This window comes from Podarcis tiliguerta, assembly GCF_965153285.1.
Source record: "Podarcis tiliguerta genome assembly, chromosome: 14".
NCBI classification, from domain to species: Eukaryota; Metazoa; Chordata; class Lepidosauria; order Squamata; family Lacertidae; genus Podarcis; species Podarcis tiliguerta.
Window position 1 is genome coordinate 7,352,835 of NC_139547.1, and position 12,133 is coordinate 7,364,967.

The following is a 12,133-nucleotide window of genomic DNA, read 5'->3' on the forward strand; positions in this document are numbered from 1 at the left end:
AAACTTGAATTTTAACTTGTTATACAATGGCAAAGCAATATTTGTCCTTAAAGGTAAAGGGACCCCTGACCATTAGGTCCAGTCGGGGACTACTCTTGGGTTGCGGCGCTCATCTCACTTTATTGGCCAAGGAAGCCGGCGTTCAGCTTCCAAGTCATGTTAAATTTGACTAGACCCAAACCCCAGTAGTGCAGCATTCTGATCTCACCATGTCCAGCCAGATACATATATGAAGCCCACAAGAAGAAAATGAGTGTAATAGCACTCTTCCTCTGTTAATACCAGCTGCTGAGAATCACAAGACATGTAATTTCTGATACTGGAGGTATAGCCACATGGCTTGCATCCATCCACTAGAAACCGTGTGTTTCGTATCAGCCCAATTCTGTTTACCGTATTTTTCGCCCCATAGGATGCACTTTTCCCCCTCCAAAAATGAAGGGGAAATGTGTGTGCGTCCTATGGGGCGAATACAGGCTTTCGCTGAAGCCTGGAGAGTGAGAGGGGTCGGTGCGCACTGATGCCTCTAGCTCTCTAGGCTTCAGGAAGCTATCCACAAGCCTTGAAAGCCCGGCGGGAGTTCTTGCGGGCAGCAGCCTGCAGCCCGAAGCACAGGGCGCCCTCCGGAGGGCTCCCCGTGCTTCAGGCGGGTGTGCGCAAGGCTTGGGGCTGCAGCCGCAGCTGGGGGGGAAATAAATTTAATTCCCCCCCCCCCCAAAAAAACCCCGAGGTGCGTCCTATAGGACGAAAAATACGGTAACTTTCTCCTGGCCCTGTTGAACGTCAGGCATTTTGATTAAGCTTTTCTGACTTCTTAGTTAATTTTAACTGAATTTATGTTTTGTATTGTTTGTAAACCCACTGTACTTATAAGCAGTGGTGGTATGTGGTGTGCAGATCGTTGAAATAAAGACCGTATTTTTCCATGTATAAGACGCCCCCATGTATAAGACAACCCCTATTTTTTTTAACCCAAAATTAAGAAAACGAAACCCTAAAATAGAAGTGAAAATCTGGGTGATTGGCGGAGGCAAGTTGTTGATCTTTTTTGGGGTGATCACACTCAAAGTGTCCAGCAAGAGGTGCATGCAGTGCACTGTGGTGCAGAAGCAAAGGCAGCGACTGGGGCACCACACACTTCCCTTTGGTGGTGGTGGCAGCTGCTGCTGCGGGGAAGCAGGCTCCTAAGCAGGATGCCAAGAAAGAGCCGGAGGAAGGCAGCGACCGCTCTGCTTTGAGCGATGCCATCGAGCAAACTAAGCTGAGGAAGGTGGTGGGCTGGGGGCAAGGTGGGAGTTTGAGAGGGGAAGAGGAAAAAGATGAAAGAAGGGCAAGGAGAGATAGCTGAGGCAGCTCTCCGCGGCGGCGGTGGCAGCTGCTCTTGATCCAGTGGTCAAGCCAGTGGGGGCTTCAGGAGGTGAGCCAATCGCTAGCATGTAGCCCTGGGGGGGGGGGGAGAGAAAGGGGGGATGGTAGCAGGAGGGACTGCCTCAGCCCACCCAAGCCAAAATGCCGGACATATGCTTAAATATTTTAAAATTCCTCCAGAGGCCCATGTTTGGTGTACAAGACAACCCCCAATGTTTTACTAATTTTTTTTTTAGCAAAAAACCTCATCTTATATACACGGGAAAATACGGTAAATGACAAATGCCTGCCATTCTACTATTGACACTCTCTTCTAAGCAACAGATTAATCTGATGCCTGTACAAAAATGTGCTGAAACACTCTTGTTAATATTTTATGTTACACTGTGTTAGTTGTGTTAGATAATGGGAAATGCCCATCTTGGTATAATTTAAGAGTTCCTTCTTGGTTTTCTCCTGTAAGGATTTTAGCAAGACCTGTGAGAGGGCAAGTTTCCAACAGCTGCCCCAACTGGGTAAGCTCTTTCCTCCCCCACCTCTCCCCCAGAGTATTCAATGGTTTCCATTCATTCTTTGAGTGGCCTTAAATACCAGGCTATCACAGACCTGACTCAGACACTGCCCATTTATTATGTCACCCGAGAAATAAAGATGGCTGCTGCTTTTGAAATTTCCAGTGGGATAGCTCAAGATCAGGCAGTTGGTTATTCTAAGCAATGAGAACAGCAGCTGCAGAAATTGCAAGGATTAGAACCATGGGAAGCTGCTTCCTAAATGGTTGGTCCATTTAGCTCAACATTTAATATACTCACTGACAACAGTTTTCCAGGGCTTTAGATGGAGTCTTTCTGAATGCAATTTGGAGAGGATGAGAACTGAACCTGGCAGCTTCTGCTTGCAAAGCATCTCATCTGCTACTTGAACTAAAACCATTAGCTGAAGCAGCATAGTTTCTCCTATCTTAATGCAACTCCTGCTTAACCGTAATAGAGGCAGGAAGATCTGTTGCAGAAACTCGGAAGTGGCAGGGCATTACTGTAGGAATTGAAAGCATGGCTTGTTAGAGAAGGTTCTTGGTATTAATCTGCACAGGTAGATGGACTTGCTTGTTGTTGTTGCTGCTGCTGCTGTTTTAATCGAGGTTTTTAAAAGAATTTATTTTGTAGTACGCCCTAGGCAGCATAAGAGAGTACAGCAATGTTGTGTATTTTGGAAACTAGAGTTGCTAAACGGAAGAATTTGTCCAAAGTTTTCACAGGTAACTTTGGAAGAAATTGGAAAGGTTTTTTTCCCCCTGTGAGCAATTGTTGCATAGCAGACCTGCTGTCTGCGCAAGTCCTAATTTACACTCCAAAGGCTAAATTTGAAGATGCTTTGATAAGTTGCCATCTTGACAATCCAAACAACAACTGTTTTATAGTTGTTTTTTAAAAATGTCTTGGCTACCTACAGATCTAAGGTAGGTGATCCAAAACACTGCCCATATACTAGGAAGGGCATGAACCTGAACTACTCCTTTGATGCAGGAAGTTCTTGAAAGCAAGGCAGCCTAGATACGCCTGTCCTGAACTTTGTATCCTTTGACTGCTGGTGTTTTCCTGGCTGCAAACATTGCAGGGCTATTTGGATTGCCTCATCTTCACAGTTTTACAGGGCCAATACAAATGGCAAGGTGAGGCATAGGTGGTGGAGAAAGAATAGGCACCCTTCCCATTTTTAAATAAGGACTGAAAAGCTCCTCCTTACTTACTCAGTCTCTAACTACTATTCTCAAGTGAAGAACAGTTTTATTTCGTTGTTTTTAAACATTTGGCTTCCCTTCCCTTTTCTGTTCATGCAGGTACTTTGATGGCAACCTGGAGAAGCTCTTTGCAGAATGTCATGTAATTAATCCTAGTAAAAAGTCTCGAACACGTCAGATGAGCACAAGGTCATCTGCACAGGACATGCCTTGCCAGATCTGCTATTTGAACTATCCTAACTCTGTGAGTAACTTTTAAAAAAAAACATTGAAAGTATTTAAATCTTTAAAACATTGTCTCATTTGAATTCTAAACTCTTTATTTTGGATGTCTGCGATTTAGCCAATTTGTATATGGGTTGTTATGGAAGATAATAGCCTTCATCTAGCTATCTTCTCTCTGACACACACGTGTTTTCCCTGCACAGGGAATTCTTTTGTATAGACTAGAGGAACATTTAATGTAACCTCTTCCTACAAGCTGACGTGGTACATGGTAGAAACAGGTTTTCCTTATTTGTTGTTTGAGAACTAGCCTTTTTCTTTTAATACAGATATTTCAGTAAAGCTACATATTAGGCTAATAATAAAACTTATTCTTTTATACAAATAGGGAGCAGGAAAATAACACATGTATTTCAAAACTAATCAGCTTATCATAATGCAATTGTATCAATACTGTCATTTTTGGAATGCAATAAATGATTGCTAAATTTTCCTTGAAGTTTTTATACAGTCTATTCTTTAAGCATTACTGTTTCATTGTTTGAGTTGTGTAGCACACTTTATTTAACTCTTATTTCATGGCTAAAAGATTTGAAGTTTGCCAGAGTTTTTGTGGTTTGTTTTGGTGCAAGTAATTAATATGACACTAGTGAGTAATGTGTATTTCTAATGATTCAAGAATAATCAAAAGGTATAGCTATTAACCAATAATTTAACTTGATTAAGGCTCATATTTCTAGTTGAATATGGATCTTTGACATTGTTCTTCTTCAAGTGTTACTCTCGTTGACTTGCTTGCCAAGGCACAGCTTCCCTCTTCTGCATTATAGCAGAAGATTTGGGAGAATGTTGTAGGACACATACTCAATTCACATTGGACCCCTGCAAACCTTTTTGAATCTTGGTGATACTGCATTTGCATTCTCTGTGACTTCCAGTGTGACCAACATTTCCAGCATACTCCATATTGAAGATTAACAGTGACATCCAACCTGCCTTTGCGGGGGCATATTATTTGATCCTACTAGGGAATCGCAGGGTTTCTCAAACATTTGGAAAATGCTGTTTTGTGAGATTATCCACTTCTTTTTATCATCTCAATAACGTCTTGATAACATTGTTCTTCTTAGAATTTCATGCAGTCTTTTAACATTGCTTCTGTTTTATGGGATTTATATCCAAGTGCTTCTGACTTCATGTAATTTTATTTTATAACAAGTTCTAATGCCAGTCAGCGAGTAATAAAAATTGAGTTTCCTAAGTAAAATGCAATATCTTCATGTGCTGTCTTGCATTCATTTTTTTTTTATTGTGTATCCTTTTGGTTCTTATATCATTTGTTTGGATCATTGTGCACAAGTTAAACCATAATTGTATATATGAATGCTGTCCAACTTCAAGGCAGATTCTCAAATGCTTTAATACTTGCCAGTTGATACTGAGTTACTCCTTCAGCTGGCATACAGTGCATCACAATGTTCCAAAGCATTTGGATCCTACTTAGATGGGTGTTGCTTAAGGGGTGTTCCCCATGGAGCCTTCAATGTAGGGTTCTGGCAAGGTTCAATTTTACCCCCTATGTCAGTGGTTTTCAACCTTTTTGAGTCCATGGCTCCCTTTCAGTCCACCAGCCACTTACACTGGGGTTCCGTTACAGGACACACATTAAGTGGGGTTTCCTCCCATTCTGCCCTCCCTCTTTTTGGCACGTCTGTAAGTGGGAGCACATGTCGGCGGGAACACAAGCAATGCCGCTGCTTTGCAGGGCCAAGCTGACGCACTCCACATGGCAACCCTAGCCTGCCTTTCCTGAAATTAGAGTGTACATTGGGTTGGGGAGAGCGCAAAACAATATTAAGATCAGAAGTATTTTCTTATTGTGGGGAAGGAAACCAAGAAACACAGCACAGGACACACATGCATACATGGCTCTTTCCTGCAACATTCTCCCTGTCCCCATAAAGCTTGGTGACTGTTAAGGAGGAGTGGGTTGCCTGCAGGGAGAGGTAGAGAAGAAGAATGAGGAGGAATGTTGAGGGTAGAAGGAGAGAGAAACACAGAAGACACTCCTCACTTTCAGGGTTATGTTTAAATCCCTCCTTATAGGACACACACACACACCACACACCATTGAGCTACTTTGCTGTTTTCTTACATTTCTCAAGTGTAAAACTAAGGAACTGTTAGTTACTGAAGCTGGGGAGAATTTTTTTTTTTTGGGGGGGGAGATTTAAGTCATGCAAAAATGTTTCCCCACTTTTTTGCCACTGTTTTATTTCGGGAAGATAATGTGCTGCAGGTTAAAGTTGCCAGTTCCCCGAATGTTCCTCAGGGAGAAAAAGAGAGAGAGAGAATATGCAGGAAGATATGGGCTGCAAGTTAATTAAAGGGTGCCCCCCAAGGCTCCCCTGAATGTTCCTCAAGCCACCCCAGGGTGCCTCAGCACACTGGTTTAAAACCAGTGCCCTATGCTGTTTAACGTCTACATTAAACCACTGAAAGGGGTTATCCAGAGGTTTGGAGTATGTTGTTGGCAATATGCTGATGGCACACAATTCTACCTCTCTGTATCTGCAGGTGAGGCAGTGCTTGTGTTGGACTGTTGTCTTGCTTCGGTAGTAGAGTGGATGAGAGCCAACAAACGAGCTCAATCCAGATAAGATTGAGGCATTGGTAGTGCATGGTTCCTTAGCCCGGGTGACTGCCTGTTCTTCATGAGGTTACACTGCCTATGGAGGAGTTGGGTATGCAGCTTGGATCCTTGGCTGTCGCTTGAGGCTCAGGTGGCCTCAGTGGTATGGAGTGCCTTCCATCAGCTTGGGGTGGTGGCCCCCATGTACCTCTATCTGGACAGAGCCAACCTAGAGCCTCTCTATGTTCTAGTATCTTTACAGCATTGTGTTATACATAGGGCTGCCTCTGAAGATGGTTCAGAAACTTCAGCTGGTGAAGAATTCAGCAGCCAGGTTGCTCACTGGGACAAGATTGTTTGAGCATATTAAACCGATCCTGGTCCGACTGCACTGGCTGCCAATTAGTTTCCAGGCACAAATCAAAGTGCTTATTTTGACCTATAAAGCCTTAAATGGCTTAGGACTGCCCAAGGAGCACCTCTCCCCATATGAGCCTACCCTGGACCCTGAGATCATCATCTGAGGCCTTTCTTTGTGTGCCTCCTCCATGAGAGGTTTGTAGTGTGGCCACACAAGACTGGGCATTTTCTGCAATGGCTCCCCATTTGTGGAATTATGTGTATAACTGAAACCCAGTGAAAAACCCTGCAAAACACCCCACCCCCTTTCTGCTTTTTTAGTGATGGTTCAGTGATGTCTTTATGAACACGTATTAAGTAGGGGGCTGCCTGTAAACCAAAGTAGTCTCAAAATTAATTTCTTTCTAAAATTATTTCCCTTTGTATATTTAGTAAACTGTTGTACAAAGGGATCCTTAAATTTTTTTGTTCTAATCTGTTTTGGTCCATGGTGCTTCATCCTGTTGTATAGCGCTTCCAAATATCCGTTATCCTTCCCTAGCACGTGTTTTTTATAATAGTTTGTCATCTTTTTTTAAAAAAATTCAACCTGATATTCTTAATGTCCCAAGAGGAGTTAAGCACAATTAATGTTGGCAGATGGATGAAAAATGGATTTAGGCCCAACTAATTTTTGTGGGATTTTAATCCTTATCACTGACTAGCTACCTTTCGTTAGCAATGTTTTTAAAAAGTGTAGAATAATGAATTAATCTTGAAGAAAATGTGAGGTGATGTTGGGGTTTTGCTAGTGGTAATACCAAAATGCATATCCTTCTCTTGAAGTAGATGAAAATGTATAATTAAACATTAGAGATTCTGTTTTTCCTCTCATTAATTCCAAATTGAATTTTCCCCTTGTCTGTCTTTGCTCACTCCCCAGTGTCTTGTGACCAGGCCGTTGGTGCACAGAGACCTCTGAGTAATGCTATATATGCAGGGGTTAGAAAGAGTTCAGTGGAGCTGTTTGCATAGGATGATGCAGCTTTATGAATATTGCTGTGAGCGCAGATCTCTGCTTGTGAAACAGCAAAATTAGATGGAAGAATACTGATGCTAGAGTCAAAGTTTGGGGCTTATAAAGAAGCAGAGCAGGTGTTTCCCACAGGTAATTGAGAGTGACTAGTGACTATAGCAATAAAAAAATGGCCTTCCTGAATCAGCCCAAAGCCCATCTAGTTCTGTTGGGTTGAAATAAATGACAGACGAGTGACAAGTGTCATACGGGAGGCATCTCTCGAGCATGTCTCGGGGAGTCCCTTTTATTGAATATTACAGCATTGCCACGTATGTGCTTGTTGCTGATTGGTTCACACAAAGACAAAGCAAGGGTTGCATATAGGCTGCATATAGGCATTAATCATCAATAGATTAAAGGGAAAGGAACACAGAGCTAGACAGGTATGAAAACTTCCTTATTAAACTATCACTAAATGATTGATATACTCCTTATTAAACTAAGTGATTGATATAGTAAAACTTAAAAGGCATAACCATCGCATTCCTAGATGTGGTCAGCCACGCATTAAGAACAGGAACAGGTGAACCTAATATGAACTGAACATTCTAGACAGAAAAAACTTCCCATCATAGTTCAGTGTTCTGTTTCAAACAAAGGCTATTTCTTTAGAGGTAGGCACATAGCGTAGTGTGGTGCTGTGGGTTAAACCACAGAGCCTAGGGCTTGCTGATCAGAAGGCCAGCGGTTCAAATCCCCATGATGAGGTGAGCTCCCGTTGCTCGGTCCCTGCTCCTGCCAACCTAGCAGTTCGAAAGCATGCAGTGCAAGTAGATAAATAGGTACCGCTCTGGCGGGAAGGTAAACGGCGTTTCCGTGCGCTGCTCTGGTATGCCAGAAGCGGCTTAGTCGTGACCAGGAAGCTGTGCGCCGACTCCCTCGGCCAGTAAAGCGAGATGAGTACTGCAACCCCAGAGTTGTCTGCGACTGGACCTAACAGTCAGGGGTCCCTTTACCTTTACCTTTTACATAGCATAGTGTGTCTTGACGGGGACTGCCTTCTCATGGCAGCAGCTGACAGGGCCTGTGTGTGTGGTGGCATTGATCAGGCCCCGGGCCATGTCCTGATATTTTTCAACCCCACCATGTGAATTATGTTATCCCCACCCTTGACATACATACATTGAGGCAGAACTGGTATAATTAATATGGAGGTACTTCTAGCAACCCCTGAGACTTGAGAGGAGAATCTTGTTGTCTGGGTAGCCCAGGACCTCCTTACACACTGCCCAGGCTTGTGCCCCAGAGAGGAGGCGCACTCCATTGTCTCTTGAGACAGATGGGTGCCAACAACTACAACAACCAGAGTTCACACGTATGACCCAGAGTGACAGTTGGCTACTCTGGGCAGGAACACTGACTGCAGGGCTGCATGTCGCTGGGACTGGGTGGTAGTAGCCCAGCGGCAGCACTGATTGGAACTTTTATGTTGCTACCAGGGAGGGCAAGCATGTGCTCTCATATACCAAGTCTGAAAGTGCAGAGTCCAGGAAGCAGAACTTTAAACTTGGCTATAGAAATACTTATGCACTTCATTCCACAGCAGAAGGCAGCACAAAACTTGAACTCAGAAACAACGCAGACGAGTAAGCCTGGGATGAGATACCAGAGCTCTTGCAGATTTTACTGGGTTTGGTTGAGCCTTCGCTCTTAACTGCCCACTTGCTGCACTGCATTAAACACGTGTCTCTCAGATCTCCTGGTGAGGGTGAACAAAATAGGAGAGATGCTATATAAATAGCTGGCAACAAATATTTCTGAGTGGGGGAGCTTCTCATGCCATTGCTTTTGTCAGCAGCTAGTTGCTAGACCAGGCTTTCTTGCCGTTTCCTTTCCTTGACGTCTGTTGACTAGTCCATAAACGTGATTTAAGTTCAACAAGTTAAGAGGAAGCCCTGAAGAGAAGGCAACAGTGGAGGTTTAACACCACGCATTTAATATCCCTTGGCTTAGCACATTTAGATAGAGGGAATTTACGAGATATATTTACATTGCCAGTTGTTGTCCTCAGATTTGAATTTTTTTGCAGTAAAGTAGCCTAAATTTCATGTGAAGCTAGACTTGAAAAAAAAGCCCTGGGGTTGTTGGTGGTGCTGGGAACCATCACTTCTTGTCACAAATAGTATGTATGTTTAATAGCTGCATTGTATACTTTAGCTTCCTGCTTTGTCCTGGACAGCAAAAGGCAAAATTTTCCCTACCCCAACTCCAGTGCTGGGATGCAGATGGGTACAAATGCAGCTGTTTAAGGAGTGGGCGGGGATCTGTCCAGCCACCCATACCTCAGTGCTGGAGTGGAGAAGGTTACAAATGCTGACTGTGTTTGTGCCTACCTGATTTGTGAGGCTGAGTGTGTGTGTGTGTGTGTGAGAGAGAGAGAGAGAGAGAGATGTGTGCTTGTGCCAAGGGTGGGGAAATAAAGGCACATTGTTTTTTTTTCTTTTTGGGGGAAGCTTTTTGTGTATGCCCACTAAAGGTTAGGCAAGTTCTAATACAACTCAGGCTGAAACCCTACCCTGGTAGACTACATTTATTACACGTAGGGAATGTCTTTTTGCAAGTGTAGAGCATTCATTGAAAATGATTAATGAAATGCTGTCAACAAGCCTGCATTCACATCTTTCAGCTTTCAACCCTTCGGGCTACTATACCTGGAAAACTGGGCTAAATTCTCCTCCTCCTCCTCTTCTTCTTCTTCCTCCTCTTCTTCCTCTTCTTCCTCCTCCTCTTCTTCTTCTTCTTCTTCTTCTTCTTCTTCTCTCTCTGTGTGTGTTGGTGTGGGGACTGGAAGTACTGGGATGTGCAGAAATTAGTTGAGACATGGGAACAGCAGAGTGGAGAAGGCAGTGATTATAACTCTCACAGGTTAACTGCCATTCATAAACTCTGCATGTGGATGGGAGCAGGCTTTTGCCCATGCCTCTCTGATTATGTATTTCCTCTGTGTCTATGCATTGAGTGGAAAATATGCAAAGTGTACATGTTCCACATGATCCAGGACCTCTGCGTGGAATGCAGAAATTGGCAGGGTTGGGCTTGGCAGGGGATGTGATACGGAAGGGGGCAGTAGTCACAGCCACCCCAGCACAAAAACCATATGTGTGGAGGTTAATCTGTGAAGATTTAAGTCAAATTGGAGGTTTTGAGAACCAGATGAAAATAATCATTTAATAGTGCATTAAATGATGCACAAGAGGCCAATGTTGCTTCTAGCTCTCTCATGTTACAAATCTCATTGTCACAACTTTCTGCCTCCACCTTTATCTTTGATATATCACATAGAAATGGCCCTCCAAGCTCCTCTGAACTCTCCCCAGGCCACACCCCCTTACTGTCCCTGCTTCACATCTTCCTTGAGAGACTTTGCCTGACTGGATTGTGTCCTTGAACTCCAATAATCCCTCTTTCTTCCCTTCATGGAGGATAGACGGGTTTGTGAGTGTGAACACTAGGCTAATTTCTATGCAAAGGTAACAAAAGGATTGATTGCTGTGCTCAGTTTTGCCTCTGGCCACATCCATCGCTCTCATGTGACACCTCCCCCCCCCAAAGGTTGCTCAGAAAAAAATATGACCCATTGCCTAAAAATGGTTCCCTAGCGCTGATTCCGATGATGCCTTGGCCAGAGAACTCCATAGTGCACAGAGTACTATTTGGACATCTGGCATTATTATAAAAAATGCTTTGGGAGGAAGCCCTGAGTAAAAATCCATACCTGCTGCCTTGCGGGACATCTTCAGAAGAAAAGGCTAAGGAGTGAACCCTACACACATCTGGAATGTAGTCCCTAAGATGGTTGGATAGTGCCTAGTATGCCTCCTTCTGACAGCTTCTGCAGCCAAGTTGGTGCCAAATGTATTGCTCTGCTTTCCTATGGACCACAGTGAGGCTGAGAGCGTGGTCTTGTCGTCTGGGCAGCCCAGGATTTCCATGCACACTGCCTAAGTTTGTGCCTCGGAGAGGAGGCGCATTCCATTCTCTCAAGACAGACGGGTGACATCAACAACAATTACTGTAACGTGTTTATGATCATGTATTCTGGTTTTCTTTCTCCTGCGCTTCTGATTTGTGATTTATTTATTTTTTACATTATGAGAATGAAGAGTGGGGATATCTACTTTTTATGTGCTATTTGAACTCTGAAACAAAGGGACTAACTGCACCATGAGATTTTCTGGTTAAAGCAAGTGAGTGCAGTTAGGTCAGTTAATACTTGAAAGAAGCTCTAAAGTAACTGCTATAGCAGTAATGGTAGCTAACAGCCTTCCCCAACCCAGTGCCCCTCAGATTATTTAGGACTACAACTCCTATCAGCCTCAGTCTCTAGGTTGATGAAAGTTGTAGTCCGACACAATGTAGAGGACACCAGGTTGGGAAGGGATGCTCTAAAGGGAAGATGTTGACATTTTGCAAGATGATGGTACTTTCAGGAAAAACTGCATACAGCTAATCTTGCAGCAGTGGGAAAAGAGTACACAGTACACATAACGTTCTCTCTCTTTGCAGTACTTCACCGGTTTGGAGTGTGGACATAAGTTTTGTATGCAGTGCTGGAGTGAATATTTAACTACCAAAATAATGGAGGAAGGCATGGGACAGGTAAAACTTTTTTCCATTATGTTTTGATGTCGGAGAAAGAATTGTTTGATCAAGGGTCCACAACTTTGCTCACCATTTCAAGTGTCTAGGAGGTGTGGAGAGCCTTAGGGTTTGCCCCAACCATGAAGCTGGAGGTGGGCTTGCCCCTCTG

General features: G+C 43.6%; 1 protein-coding gene across 1 annotated transcript in view; it reads left to right on the forward strand.

Annotated features, from left to right (window-relative positions):
- The window catches only part of ARIH1 (ariadne RBR E3 ubiquitin protein ligase 1), a 50,463-nt gene that overhangs the window by 17,681 nt on the left and 20,649 nt on the right, over positions 1-12,133 (forward strand). Inside the window, exons 3-4 of the mRNA XM_083413092.1 lie at positions 3,209-3,353; positions 11,890-11,982. Of these exons, the coding sequence (XP_083269218.1) occupies positions 3,209-3,353; positions 11,890-11,982 (238 nt within the window). The remainder of the gene's footprint in view (positions 1-3,208; positions 3,354-11,889; positions 11,983-12,133) is intronic.